The 11836-nt window shown below is 29.7% G+C and overlaps 1 protein-coding gene and 1 pseudogene across 1 annotated transcript; both read right to left on the bottom strand.

Moving 5' to 3' along the window:
• Positions 1–445: 445 nt before the first annotated feature.
• LOC107021970 lies at positions 446–2519 on the bottom strand (annotated as a pseudogene).
• Positions 2520–8542: 6023 nt separating this feature from the next.
• On the bottom strand, positions 8543–10417 carry LOC107023454 (glutathione S-transferase). The gene is made up of 3 exons (XM_015224147.2): positions 10181–10417; positions 9774–9822; positions 8543–9268 (listed from the first exon to the last, which is right to left on the bottom strand). The coding sequence occupies exons 1-3, from the start codon at positions 10325–10327 to the stop codon at positions 8823–8825; spliced, it is 642 nt and encodes a 213-aa protein (XP_015079633.1). The 5' UTR covers positions 10328–10417; the 3' UTR covers positions 8543–8822.
• Between the last annotated feature and the right edge of the window lie 1419 nt (positions 10418–11836).

Below are 11836 nucleotides of genomic sequence, written 5' to 3'. Positions count from 1 at the left end.
TATTGACCTCTCATGTACTGATACAGCTCTTGCACGATCAAGGTGTTCTTGGGTACTAATATCATCATCAGCCTCATTGTTATAATACCTATCATGGGTATTGTTGATATGCGCGCTGAACAAACAATTGACTTTTGTGTATCTGTATTGATCCATGCTTCGAAGTTTTGATTTTTTACGAAGGTAGTAAAAATTAACATCGACGTGCTACAAAAAAATATAAAAATAATTATACATTTGAAAAACATTTAACGAAAATAAAATACTAGACACTGAAAGTGATATATGATTTTGATATGTATATATAACATATTTACTCAATGTATCATATACATTATTATAAAAGCATTTATATATAGAATTACCTGATCAGTCCAACAGTTATTAGGCTGAGACATGGCATAAAATCAATTCTTATTTGTCGAAAATGCAACGACATAATTCATCATTTCAAAACCCAATGAAGATGCTCTTGATTTGTATTTATCTTCTGATGGTTTCCTATAGCATTAAGCGTAATAAAAAGATGTTATTCAAAAGTGTAACAATAGCTGCAATTTGAAAAATGAACAGATTCAATACAATTATATAAAACTTACTTTTTTGAATGAGCTTTAAGAAGCCCTGTAGTAACCCACTCAATAAACTCATCAATCAGATATGAAGGGGCTTGGTTTGTGATCTCACATCCTTGAAATGGAAAATTTGGACGAATTACATCAGTCATGACCGCTTTTCCTTTTTCACTTGACCCAAATGAAGTTAAATAAGGGGATTTGCAGTTTCTCGAAGGCATCCAGATACGTGCATGAGGAGTATTTATTTCGCTTCGGACAACAATATCTGTGATTGGAATATTAATTGGTAATTGACTGTCCGAAAGCAAACTTTGATTTTCGATTAACTCCTGTTGATTTGCATGAATAGGCAGACTTCCTAGATCAGCAATAAGTGTATTCGCGGCTTCTCGTGTATCTGGAGATATTGAACCAGATGGTGTAAATCCTATATGGTTTACACTGATAATTAAAAATAGTTTGATAGACATATGATATTGATATGATACATGAAAAATAAATTACCGATGTATCTTCGTTCATTGTTCCTTCAAATAAATGATGAGGCGTTTGTGCTGAGGAGCATCCTGAACAAAAAATGTACTGATCAATTTATGATACCTTAAACAACAAATAATTACACACAAAATGATTGTTAATGTATCAAGGACAGATAAAAACAAACTACGAATTGTATATAGGAGACAAACAAATTTAAGTAGTCACATAGATATGTATTTTGCAATGGACTGTATCACGTACACACTAAATAAAAAAGTATATTATCATACACATTAACTTGAAAAATAAACTACATATGTGAACAGTAAAAAACATGTATCATATTAATCCAATTAAACTGCAATGTATCACAATGATCAAATAAAACAGCAATGTATCATAATAATATAATTAAACTTAAAGGCATCATACTGGCACATTTTCCTGTATCATTGAAAATTGGATGAATACTAATAATGAAATTACTCTGTTATAATTACCTTACTGTGTTCACATGTTTCATCAGTATGATGACTATTGATTGAAGTTCTGAAACGTCCTTCATTACTTGATGATTCTTCAATGTATCTTCAGTCTTTATTTTTTAAAGAAAAATAAGTTAATGATAAATTATATAATTTTATATACAAAATTAATAAAGTAAAGTAAACCTGATTGTCAACATCAAATTCCATTTATATCGGAGAGGTTGCTTGGTGTCCATCATTGCCTTCTTCATCGGAAACTTCAACCATGTGCGGTGTAGACTTGCCGCCCATATCCTTCATTACATGAATTTGTAACATAATGACCTATGAAAATTATAACACACAACGAAAATACACATACACAATACATTACCTTTGGTTGTTGGTCATCCTCCCTATTCTTAGAATTCATCACCTCAATGTGATTTGCCTTTATCAAATTCACAAGATACTCAAATTTACTGTCAACCTATTCAAAAAAAATTACACATTCAGTTTTATATTTATGAATTAACATTAAAAAGTAAATATCGTTACTTACGTATTCCTTCATATGTTGTTTCAGTTCTTCAATATCGGGATATACAGACTTATTTTTTGGGACTTGTGAAGATACATGGGCAGAAGATACATTAGTATGCAGGGTAGGTTCTTCAGCTGGCATTGAGAATGACTGATTTAATTGCGGCTTTAACTGCTTTGACAAAGTTTTCGAACCCTTTATTTTATGTGTATCAATATTCTTTCTCCTCTTGGGTGGTGGTGGAGATGATGTATCAGATACACGTGATGATCTTCTCAATAAATGACCAGGAGGGCTTGTTGAAAAATCCTCAAAACCTGACTTATCTTTAGTTTGCACTTTTTTTGCACCAACAGGTGGCGTGGATAGTTCATTTCTGTTGACCTCTTGACTATCAGGTAAATCAAGGGCTTCCACCTCATCTGGCGTTGGTACAATGTTTGAACAAGTATTCTGCAATTAAAATGGTTTAATGTTATAACAATATTATCTATAACAAAAAAACTGTTATTTACAATAAAAATTATAAAGCTTATTGATACACTATTATAAGATAATTTAAAACTAATGTTACTTCGGAGAAAATGCTAGACATTAACTTTTCATATTTTGGCTTTTCAGCCCACCACTGTCCAATTACATATCCTCGGAATACCATTCACTACTTTAACAGCAAGGTCTGGACTAAGAGTAGATTCACATTCGTAAATCCAAACGTTGAGTGCATAAGGCATACCAAATAAGCGATACATCTGTTTGCTTTGGTTGAAGTCTTGACTGAGTGATGTAATCAGCTTATTAAATGCAATCTGACCCCAAGGATACATTTCATACCTACCATCTTCGACCATTAGAAATTCTTCTATACGTATGAAGGTCATATCCTCGGAATACCATTCGCTACTTTAACAGCAAGGTCTGGACTAAGAGTAGAGTCACATTCGTAAATCCAAACGTTAAGTGCATAAGGCATACCAAATAAGCGATACATCTGTTTGCTTTGGTTGAAGTCTTGCCTAAGTGATGTAATCAGCTTATTAAATGCAATCTGACCCCAAGGATACATTTCATACCTATCATCTTCGACCATTAGAAATTCTTTTATACGTATGAAGGTCTCACCAAGATGGCATAACATGAAAGTATTGATGAAGTATAGTATTGCCATTTCCACAGATTCCTGTGTGGTCTCCCAATTACCCATTGAAAAACGCTGTATCAATCGACTCTTGGTTATACCCGTAGGACAATCAGGGAAATATTTTTGTAATAACCGGCTCGGAGTGGAATTAGGATATGAAAAATCCTTAACATTTTCTTTGCATTTAAGGCCAGTTACAATGGCAAATTCCTTCATACCAAACACCAATACATTCCCATTAGCATGACGAACATGCAGTACATCTTTATTTTCATGTTGCACCTCCAACAACAACAAACACTTAGTAATCTGACCCTGGAAATTACATTTTGAAATTTTCAAATATGGTCCAAAAATTGTTTTCTTGAACATTGCTACGCCTTCATCCTTTATTGACAATTTGATTTTATTCACAAAATCAAAATTTGAAAGTCGCTCCAAACCTCAATGGATGTGCTGGTATTTTTTTTATGACATAATTCATGCCCTGTTTATACAAAAAAGAAAATATAAAATTGTACTTGTCTAATAACAAAAATTTGCTGTAATGTAAAAAATATAAGACGCTTGAATTATATGAATGTATATGATACATCATATTCATATTTATAACACATTGGAGTTATCAGATGTATATGATACATCTTATGAACTGACAAACTATAATATTAGAGATAAACCTTGTGTATCATATTCAGTTTTAAGTGAATGTATATGATACGTCATAATCAAATTTATAAGACACTGAATTTTTAATATGTATATGATACATCTTATTAACTGATAAACTATAATATTAGATATAAACCTTGTGTATCTGATACATCCTACGACTGTACAACACATGCTGATTTTACTAAATACAAAACACAAAATTATTGACATATGATACACCTTAAAACTGAAGAACACATTATGCTTTTACCAATACATAACACAAATTTACTGAAAAACCTTAAAACTGTACAAACATGGTGCTTTCACTAATACACAACACAAAATTATTGATACACCTTATGCATCTGATACACCTTAATACTATACAACACATTATACAAAACTCAAAATTAGTGATAAACATATTGCATCTGATACACCTTAAAACTGTACAAACATGATGGTTATACTTAATTTGAAGTTTGTTAATCACTCTTCATTGTTAAATGACTTTTAATTTCATTTTACAAATACATGCAACAATTTAAAATTAGGGTTTTATCAACAAAACACAAAATTATGAATTTTAAACACATACCTTAAGAAGTGTGGGTCTGGAAACAACATGTGTAACTTTTCTTGGCCTTTTTTTATGGATTTCTTCAGTCTTTTTCTTTGGCTCAACTACATTCTTGTTCTTCATCGATAATGGGTCATGCAATTTCTTGGATCTGTTCTCAGCCCACATTTCATCATCAGAATCATACACACATTTAACATTAGTATTAGAATCACCATCTCCAGATTTACCCTCTTCCATATTGTTTGTAAAATCACACGATGAAGAGAAAACAGGAGACTAAAATTTTTACCCTTTAAAAACTTAGAAATTTAAATACTTGATGGAGACTCCAACTGAAAATCAAATTGATATGGCTGCAAAATCCTACTGGAATTAAAATTGAGAGTAAATTCTGCATACAAGACGTGTGGTGAGAGAAAAATTTCCTCCTAAAACGTGGGAAAATATTTAAGGAATAAAATTTAATATGGTAACTTTTAATTGGGGCTGTTAATGGGGAAGTGGGTAGCTTGAAAATAGGATTTTATTTTGGTAAAGTAAAACTTGCCAATTGGTTGAAAAAAAGGGTGGAAAATCTATATGTATCTTTCATATTTTTTTAATTGGAGAAAATAAGGAATTTTTGAAATTTTTATAATAAGTAGGGATAAATGGTTATTAAGGTAATTAAAGGAGTGTATTTAAGTAATTTTTCCTTATATAAATTCTATGATATGAAATTTCTGCATGAGGAACCCAAGGTCCTCCTACGTGGTGCCACCAAAAACCATGATTCCCTACATTTATTGATTTCCAAACTTAGCCCTCCCTTTCATGAAAAGTTGTGATTTACATGAAAAGTTGCGACTTTATGAAAAGTTGAGACTTTAATGAAGAGTTGCGACTTTTAGAAAAAATCGTGACTTTTATGAAAAGTTGCGACTTTTAGAAAAAATCGTGACTTTTATGAAAAGTTGCGACTTTAATGAAGATTTGCGACTTTTATGAAGTACGATAAACATTTGTTTTCACTACCCTTTGTCGTCTATAAATAGATAGATTTTCTCTCATTTTGAAATAACAAAAATTAGGAACTACTTTTTCTTCTTCCGCAAAATTAAATATATGTGTATTTGGGTCATGTTGAGTGGTTCACTGACATTATTTCTGATGTTACAGATCTTGATATATATTTTTATAGTCATTAATTTATGCTTATGTCATTAAGGATAACTGATAAGATGTTATAATTTTCATTTTAATTTACATTATTAAAGTTTCTACTACGTAATCTTGTATGTAAGATAATGTAGTATTTTAATTTTAATGACGACTATGTATAAGTATTATTTTATAAATTTCATGATATTAAATTCCTGAGCGAAGCACAGGTAATCTAATAGTAATAAATATAAAGTTGAATTAAATTTGTATATAAAATGATTTTTTGTATTTAAGTATTAGATTATTAAGAGAAATTTTCAATAATTTATCTCTCAGAATTTAGCGCAAGTATTACTAATAAAAATAATTAAAATTAAAATATTTTAAGGAATTATATAGAAATTTTGCGGTCAAATAAAATTTGATTTCACTATTCAAATTTCATTTATGCTACACCAAATTAAATATAGGGAGTAAAGACATTTTCAATAGTCAAAGAGGCATACTGAATAATTTGTATATTTATAAATTATATTAAAAGTATTATAATTATTTAGAATATTAATAAGTTAGGTTACTTTAAAGAATTATATCAAAAAAATTTGATCATTTTTTAAAATCTATTTGTGACACATAAATTAGGGAAAAAAATACATATCGATTTCTTTGCCCTTGTTCGAATGATCAAGAAATTGAAAACCATCTTCTTTCTTTTTTTTTTTTTTTGAAAAACAAATAACTTTAATATAAGAAAAAGTCTTTCATATTAAGAACACGAAAAGTAAATTCCACAAATTATGTTTCATATTAATTATACCATCTCCATTTTTCAACACACTCCATTTGCGCCCAACCATCTCACACTTTCCACAATAGCAATAATATATTCTCACATATATGGCTATATAAAAAATATAGTATGCCTAAATTTTATCCTTAATTTTTAAGAAATAGTAATACTATTTTGAATTGACCTTCAACTAAAAATAAAAATATTAATAACAAGGACAATTAGTACTATCTTGTTGTATAAAATTAATATAATTCACATTTTTTAAAATCTGTCTGTAAAAAAGATATCTTTTTAATATTTAGTATAATTTAATTTTAAAATGCTCATTTTAATATTGATGAAATAATTTATAATAAAAAATACTTTAATTTATTTTAAATTCCGAATTTTATAAATCTTTCTTTACTTTTTTCTTAAATTTCATCTTAAATCAAATTACATAATATAAACAAAAATAAAAAATGTAACAAAGAAAGTTGAAAAAGTGAAAAAGAGTAAGCTAACTAACAAAGGTTCATGTCACTTAATTAATAGGGGCCACCTCCATGTATTGGTTCTTTTGTTTAAGGATTCTTCATTTTGTCACCATTATAATTGAATGAGCATTACGATTTAGAGTTAGTCAGGACTTAAAATTACAATTCAGATTTAGTCAGATTTAACTGTGAGCTCCGAACACAGAGTAAAAAATTAGTTTTTTTTCGAGGACAACTAACTTAGTTTACTAAATTGTGTATAAAATTGGTAATAGACTCCAACAAGAACAAGTTCTACCATACTTCAAGTATTTTTAAAGAATAAGTACAAAAATATAGAGTACATATAAACTAGGAGTCAATGATGAGAGTACAATTTTAAATGCATTCAACTTTGCTAAAAAATTGCAAGTGGTGTTGTGCTGTCTACACTATTTTAATCTAGGAAAAATATATAAAATTTCCTCCGAATTTATCAGCATAATTCATTTTAGCATTTTAATTTACAGATAATTATTTGCTTTCCTTAACTCATTTCAAGTGAATTTAATACTACCTTAACAGATGATGTGGTAAAAAAAAAAGCAAAAAAATTGAAGGCACGTATTTTCTTTTTGAAAAAAAAAGGTCCCACTATATTATAATGAAAAAAAAAATAAAAAACAAAAATCCACCTACCCCATTCTTTTTCTTCAAATTCTTCCACCCCTTTCTCAAAACCCCCACATCCTTGTTTGTTTCTTCTTCTTGAAACTCCCAAGCCCACCACATCCTATCCCAACATTGACCCATTCTCTTTCTCTTCATCAAAATCTACATTCTATAAATTTTTTGACTATATAAAAATAGAAAATCACATTCAAGATCCACATAATATTCTTTATCCTTTACTTTTGAGATTTGATTTTTCTTAACAAAATAATGTTACTTAATCTATACCTGAATATGCATTAAGAAGTGAAATAACTAAAGCAACAACACATCAAAAAAATTAGCATATCAATTTTGCATAAATTTAAAATCGTCATTATAGGTATGAATTGATAGTTTCATCTAGTTGGAGAAAAAAATATGGTAGCTGATATAAGTGTTGATGGAAGTAATAGTAAATAATTACAAAATAATGAAAAATAAAATGAATCAATATTTATTAAAGTTTGAATCTTAAGAAATTGACCCAAGTAAAATGAAGAGGATAGAAGGTAGGTCAAGAGTAAAAAATAATTTATTTTAAAAGATGTGGAGAAGTAAAAAAAAGAATAAAATAAAAAAGTAATTATCTGACATGTTATCGATATAGCACTGAGGTGTCACTTAGGTAGAGCGCGTGCACTTCACCCATAATATGAAACTGGTATTATATATATAAGATGCTATTCAATTCACTTACAAAAAGATTAGGGGACAAAAAATTACCTGTAAAATTAAAATATTACAGCGAATTTTGCTCGGAAGAAATTTTATGCATTTAGTCTTTAATTTATAAAGTTTTTCACCTTTTAGAATTTGGACAATGCTTGTTGACTTTGAACACCTAACATTAAATTGAGTAGAATATTTCAAATGTGATTGATTGTTGCAATGTCCAGAATTTGTTAATGGTAAACACTTATTTTATAACCTATACAAGGCACAAAATGAATGTGGAATATAGGTTCAAAAGAGTACAAGTCGACGGGATTTATGCGTACGCACACACGAAAAATTCAATAAAAGAGAACGTCTTACGATACAACAAACGCTTGAATCACAGACAAGGATGAAGGATAGGAAGGAAAAAAAGAGTACACCACAAAGCAAAAAAAGTTACAAAAAGAGTGTTACTTATGGCCTACATTTATTAACCTACTAGTAATACATAGGCCATATTTTGCTCCTCAGTCTACGAGGTATTAGCAGCCGTTTCCAACTGTTGTTCCCCCTTCCTTTCGACGCGTTACTCACCCATCCGCCACTAAACTTAATGTTTTGACAACTCAATTGTCTTAGACCAAGCTGGCCTAGCCAAAATATCAGCAACCCAAGCACTAACATGAGGCCTAGCATCGAACAAGCTCTTCACTTTACTCCCCGACAGGTAGTGCAAAGACGGGGCGTGGTGCAAATCAGCTAGGGTGAAACTCTCACCACCCAAATATTTCGATTCCTTGAGTCTAGATTCATACACATCAAGAAGTTTCCCGAGTTTCTCTTCGTTCTCTGCCACGACTGCATCATCAGTCACCATGCCCAACATTGGCTTAATGACAATCTCAAACCCTAGTTTTGAACCAATGGGGTCGAATTTCTGGGCTTCTACTTCCATCCATACAGACATGATTGCCATTTTCTTTGGGTCATTGGGTAAAAGTTGGTTCCCTTTGTCTGCATATGTGTGAGCTATGTATTGTGTAATAGCTCTTGACTCTGCATTTTCCCAATAATTCATATATCAAACATCATAAAACCAAAGAAATAAGTGTGTTTCAAGTAAATTCAATATCAATTATGTGATGATTTTTATTGAATTGAAGCAAGATTCCATAGTACTTATATCCCGAGCCTCTATCAGAAATAACCTCTCCATCTTTAGATTAACAAGAGTCAAGGTCTAAATAAGGTCAAGTTGAATTTTCAAACCCTCAACCACTAAGTCAACAAGTCCCAGATTCATCCGAACCCCCTTTGTCGAGAAATCATATTATATATACATGATTAAAATAACTTTTTAGATATATATAATAAATCACAAACCCAACCCCTACGGCTACTTTGTGGGTCTATATTTTAAGATTTTAATTCCCTTTATCGAAATTCTAACTCCGCCACTAAAGTAGCCACTAATTTTACATTTACGAGGTTCAAATTAATACATATATACAAAAAAAAAATGACGATCTCTAGCCAATCATGATCCTAAGGGGAAACTTACCAAAAAGCTTTAGATCTCCATCTTCAAAAGCTGGAACTTGACCAAATGGCTGCATAATTCAAACAAAATTATAAATAGATACTCTTTTCCCTGACTCGAAATCATATGATTACAATTACAGTGACAGTTTCTCGACTCGAATCACATATGAGAAAGATCACAATTCTCAACTTAAACGAGATTTTCACTTTTACGCTTCACAGATCTGAAAACACCATGAAAACAGAGCACAAAAAGATAACAAAATCCAAAGCATGCACTAAGCTCCAGTTAACTACTGAACCACACGAATCTATTATACGCAATCTTACCCTAAATTACTGCAAAAAAGCTAATTCTAACATTTAATAAACCGAATCGTTTCGAATCGAAGCACAGTAACTGAATACTATAGAATATTGACATACATTTAGAGAAATGAATGGTTCCTTTTTGTGATCACCAGCTTGCATATTAACAGGAACAAGTTCAAAATCAAGATCTTTCTCTTTGAGTGTAGCTACGACTCTCATAACAGCAGGGGACATCATAGGGCCATGAACCTTGATCGCCATTTTTGTTTTCTAGAGAGAGAAAGTGAAAGTAGAAAATGAAATTTGTGTGTGAGATGTGAGAAAACGTGGAATGATGAGTAGAAGACTTGTGGTGGAGTATAGTATATATAGATCCAATAACTAAGGGTCATTTTCGTCCACAAAATTATGAATATTATTAAATTTATTTTTACTTTTTTTTTGCGTGGCGTTTGGACTCATAATTATTTTGAATTTGCACAGTGTAAAACTTTATTTTAGGGCGTGAGCTTCGTATCATTACCAATGATTTTATATACTTAATGTTTGAATTCGAAATCTCTGCTAAATAAGAAATAACTCTATTTGTTGCATCATATATGTTGGTGGTTAAAAAAAAATTGGTCTTATTTTTTATTTTTTATGTGTAAAACATATTTAAAAATTAAAGTTGTACTTCAACAAAAATATAATTGAAATTATTTTAAATTTTTGCCTACTTCCTTCTAGATGACCTAATGGAAAGAAGTGGTAGGTGGAACATGTATTTATTGGGAGTGGTTTTTTATTATTTTTCTTAAAGAAATTTTATTCGATTTCGATATTTATATTAGAGCTTGACTATTTTAAATATATATAGCCTTATTCAAGGAAAATGTTTCCTACAAAAAATTTTTTATATTCAAAACTTCTAATTAAGAGAAGAACAGCTCCAATATTTAATAATGCAAAAGTTATATTTGAACTCTGAATTTTATTTTATTTTTAATAATAGAATTGAAGTCGATATAGTTATTAAATATTTTTAATTAGATGAATTTTTATTTTATTTTATTTTATAATACTCCTTAGTTAAGCCAGTGAAAAATATAAATATGAATGATATTTTTTTAAGAAAAAAGGAAAAAAAGAAGTTGTGTTCAATTTGCAAAGACTTTTAAAGTCTTTCACACTTCCAATTGATTAAACTTATTTACAAAGTCAATAATTTTGCGTTCGCATTATTATTTTAGGAGTAGGTGGTCGGTAGGGCCAGAAACTTCCAGAATATAATAAAAAAATATTATGTATGAGCATACGTCACGCAAAGATGTGATCCACTACGTCCAAATATATAAACTAATAATAATAATAATAATAATAAGACAAAAGTATAGTGTTGCATAACACGTTGAATTTAAGAAAACATCGAATTTAAGGAGATGATTCTATGATTGGAATTTATGATCAGATAAGATAATATTGTTTGGATACTAAGCGATTTTTATTTTTAACCTTAAAATCAATTTTAGAGAGGAATAAAAAATATTCATGATTATATAAAAAATTATAAATTTATCTTTACTGTAATGATAAAATAACGTAATATAATTTATAAAGAAGTCAAATGATAGCAATACATAATAAATACAAAAGTAAGAATGGTGGTTGGAACATGCGGCAAACGAATATATACAAATTATTGTTCAATTTTGACTTTACTTTTGGTTTTCTCTTGAAGAATCCATATTCTACAATTTTTTCTTCTCTAAGCATATCATAGTGATTAGT

The sequence above is a fragment of the Solanum pennellii genome, chromosome 6 (genome assembly GCF_001406875.1).
Source record: "Solanum pennellii chromosome 6, SPENNV200".
NCBI classification, from domain to species: domain Eukaryota; kingdom Viridiplantae; phylum Streptophyta; class Magnoliopsida; order Solanales; family Solanaceae; genus Solanum; species Solanum pennellii.
This window is presented reverse-complemented; position numbering and strand designations above follow the sequence as displayed.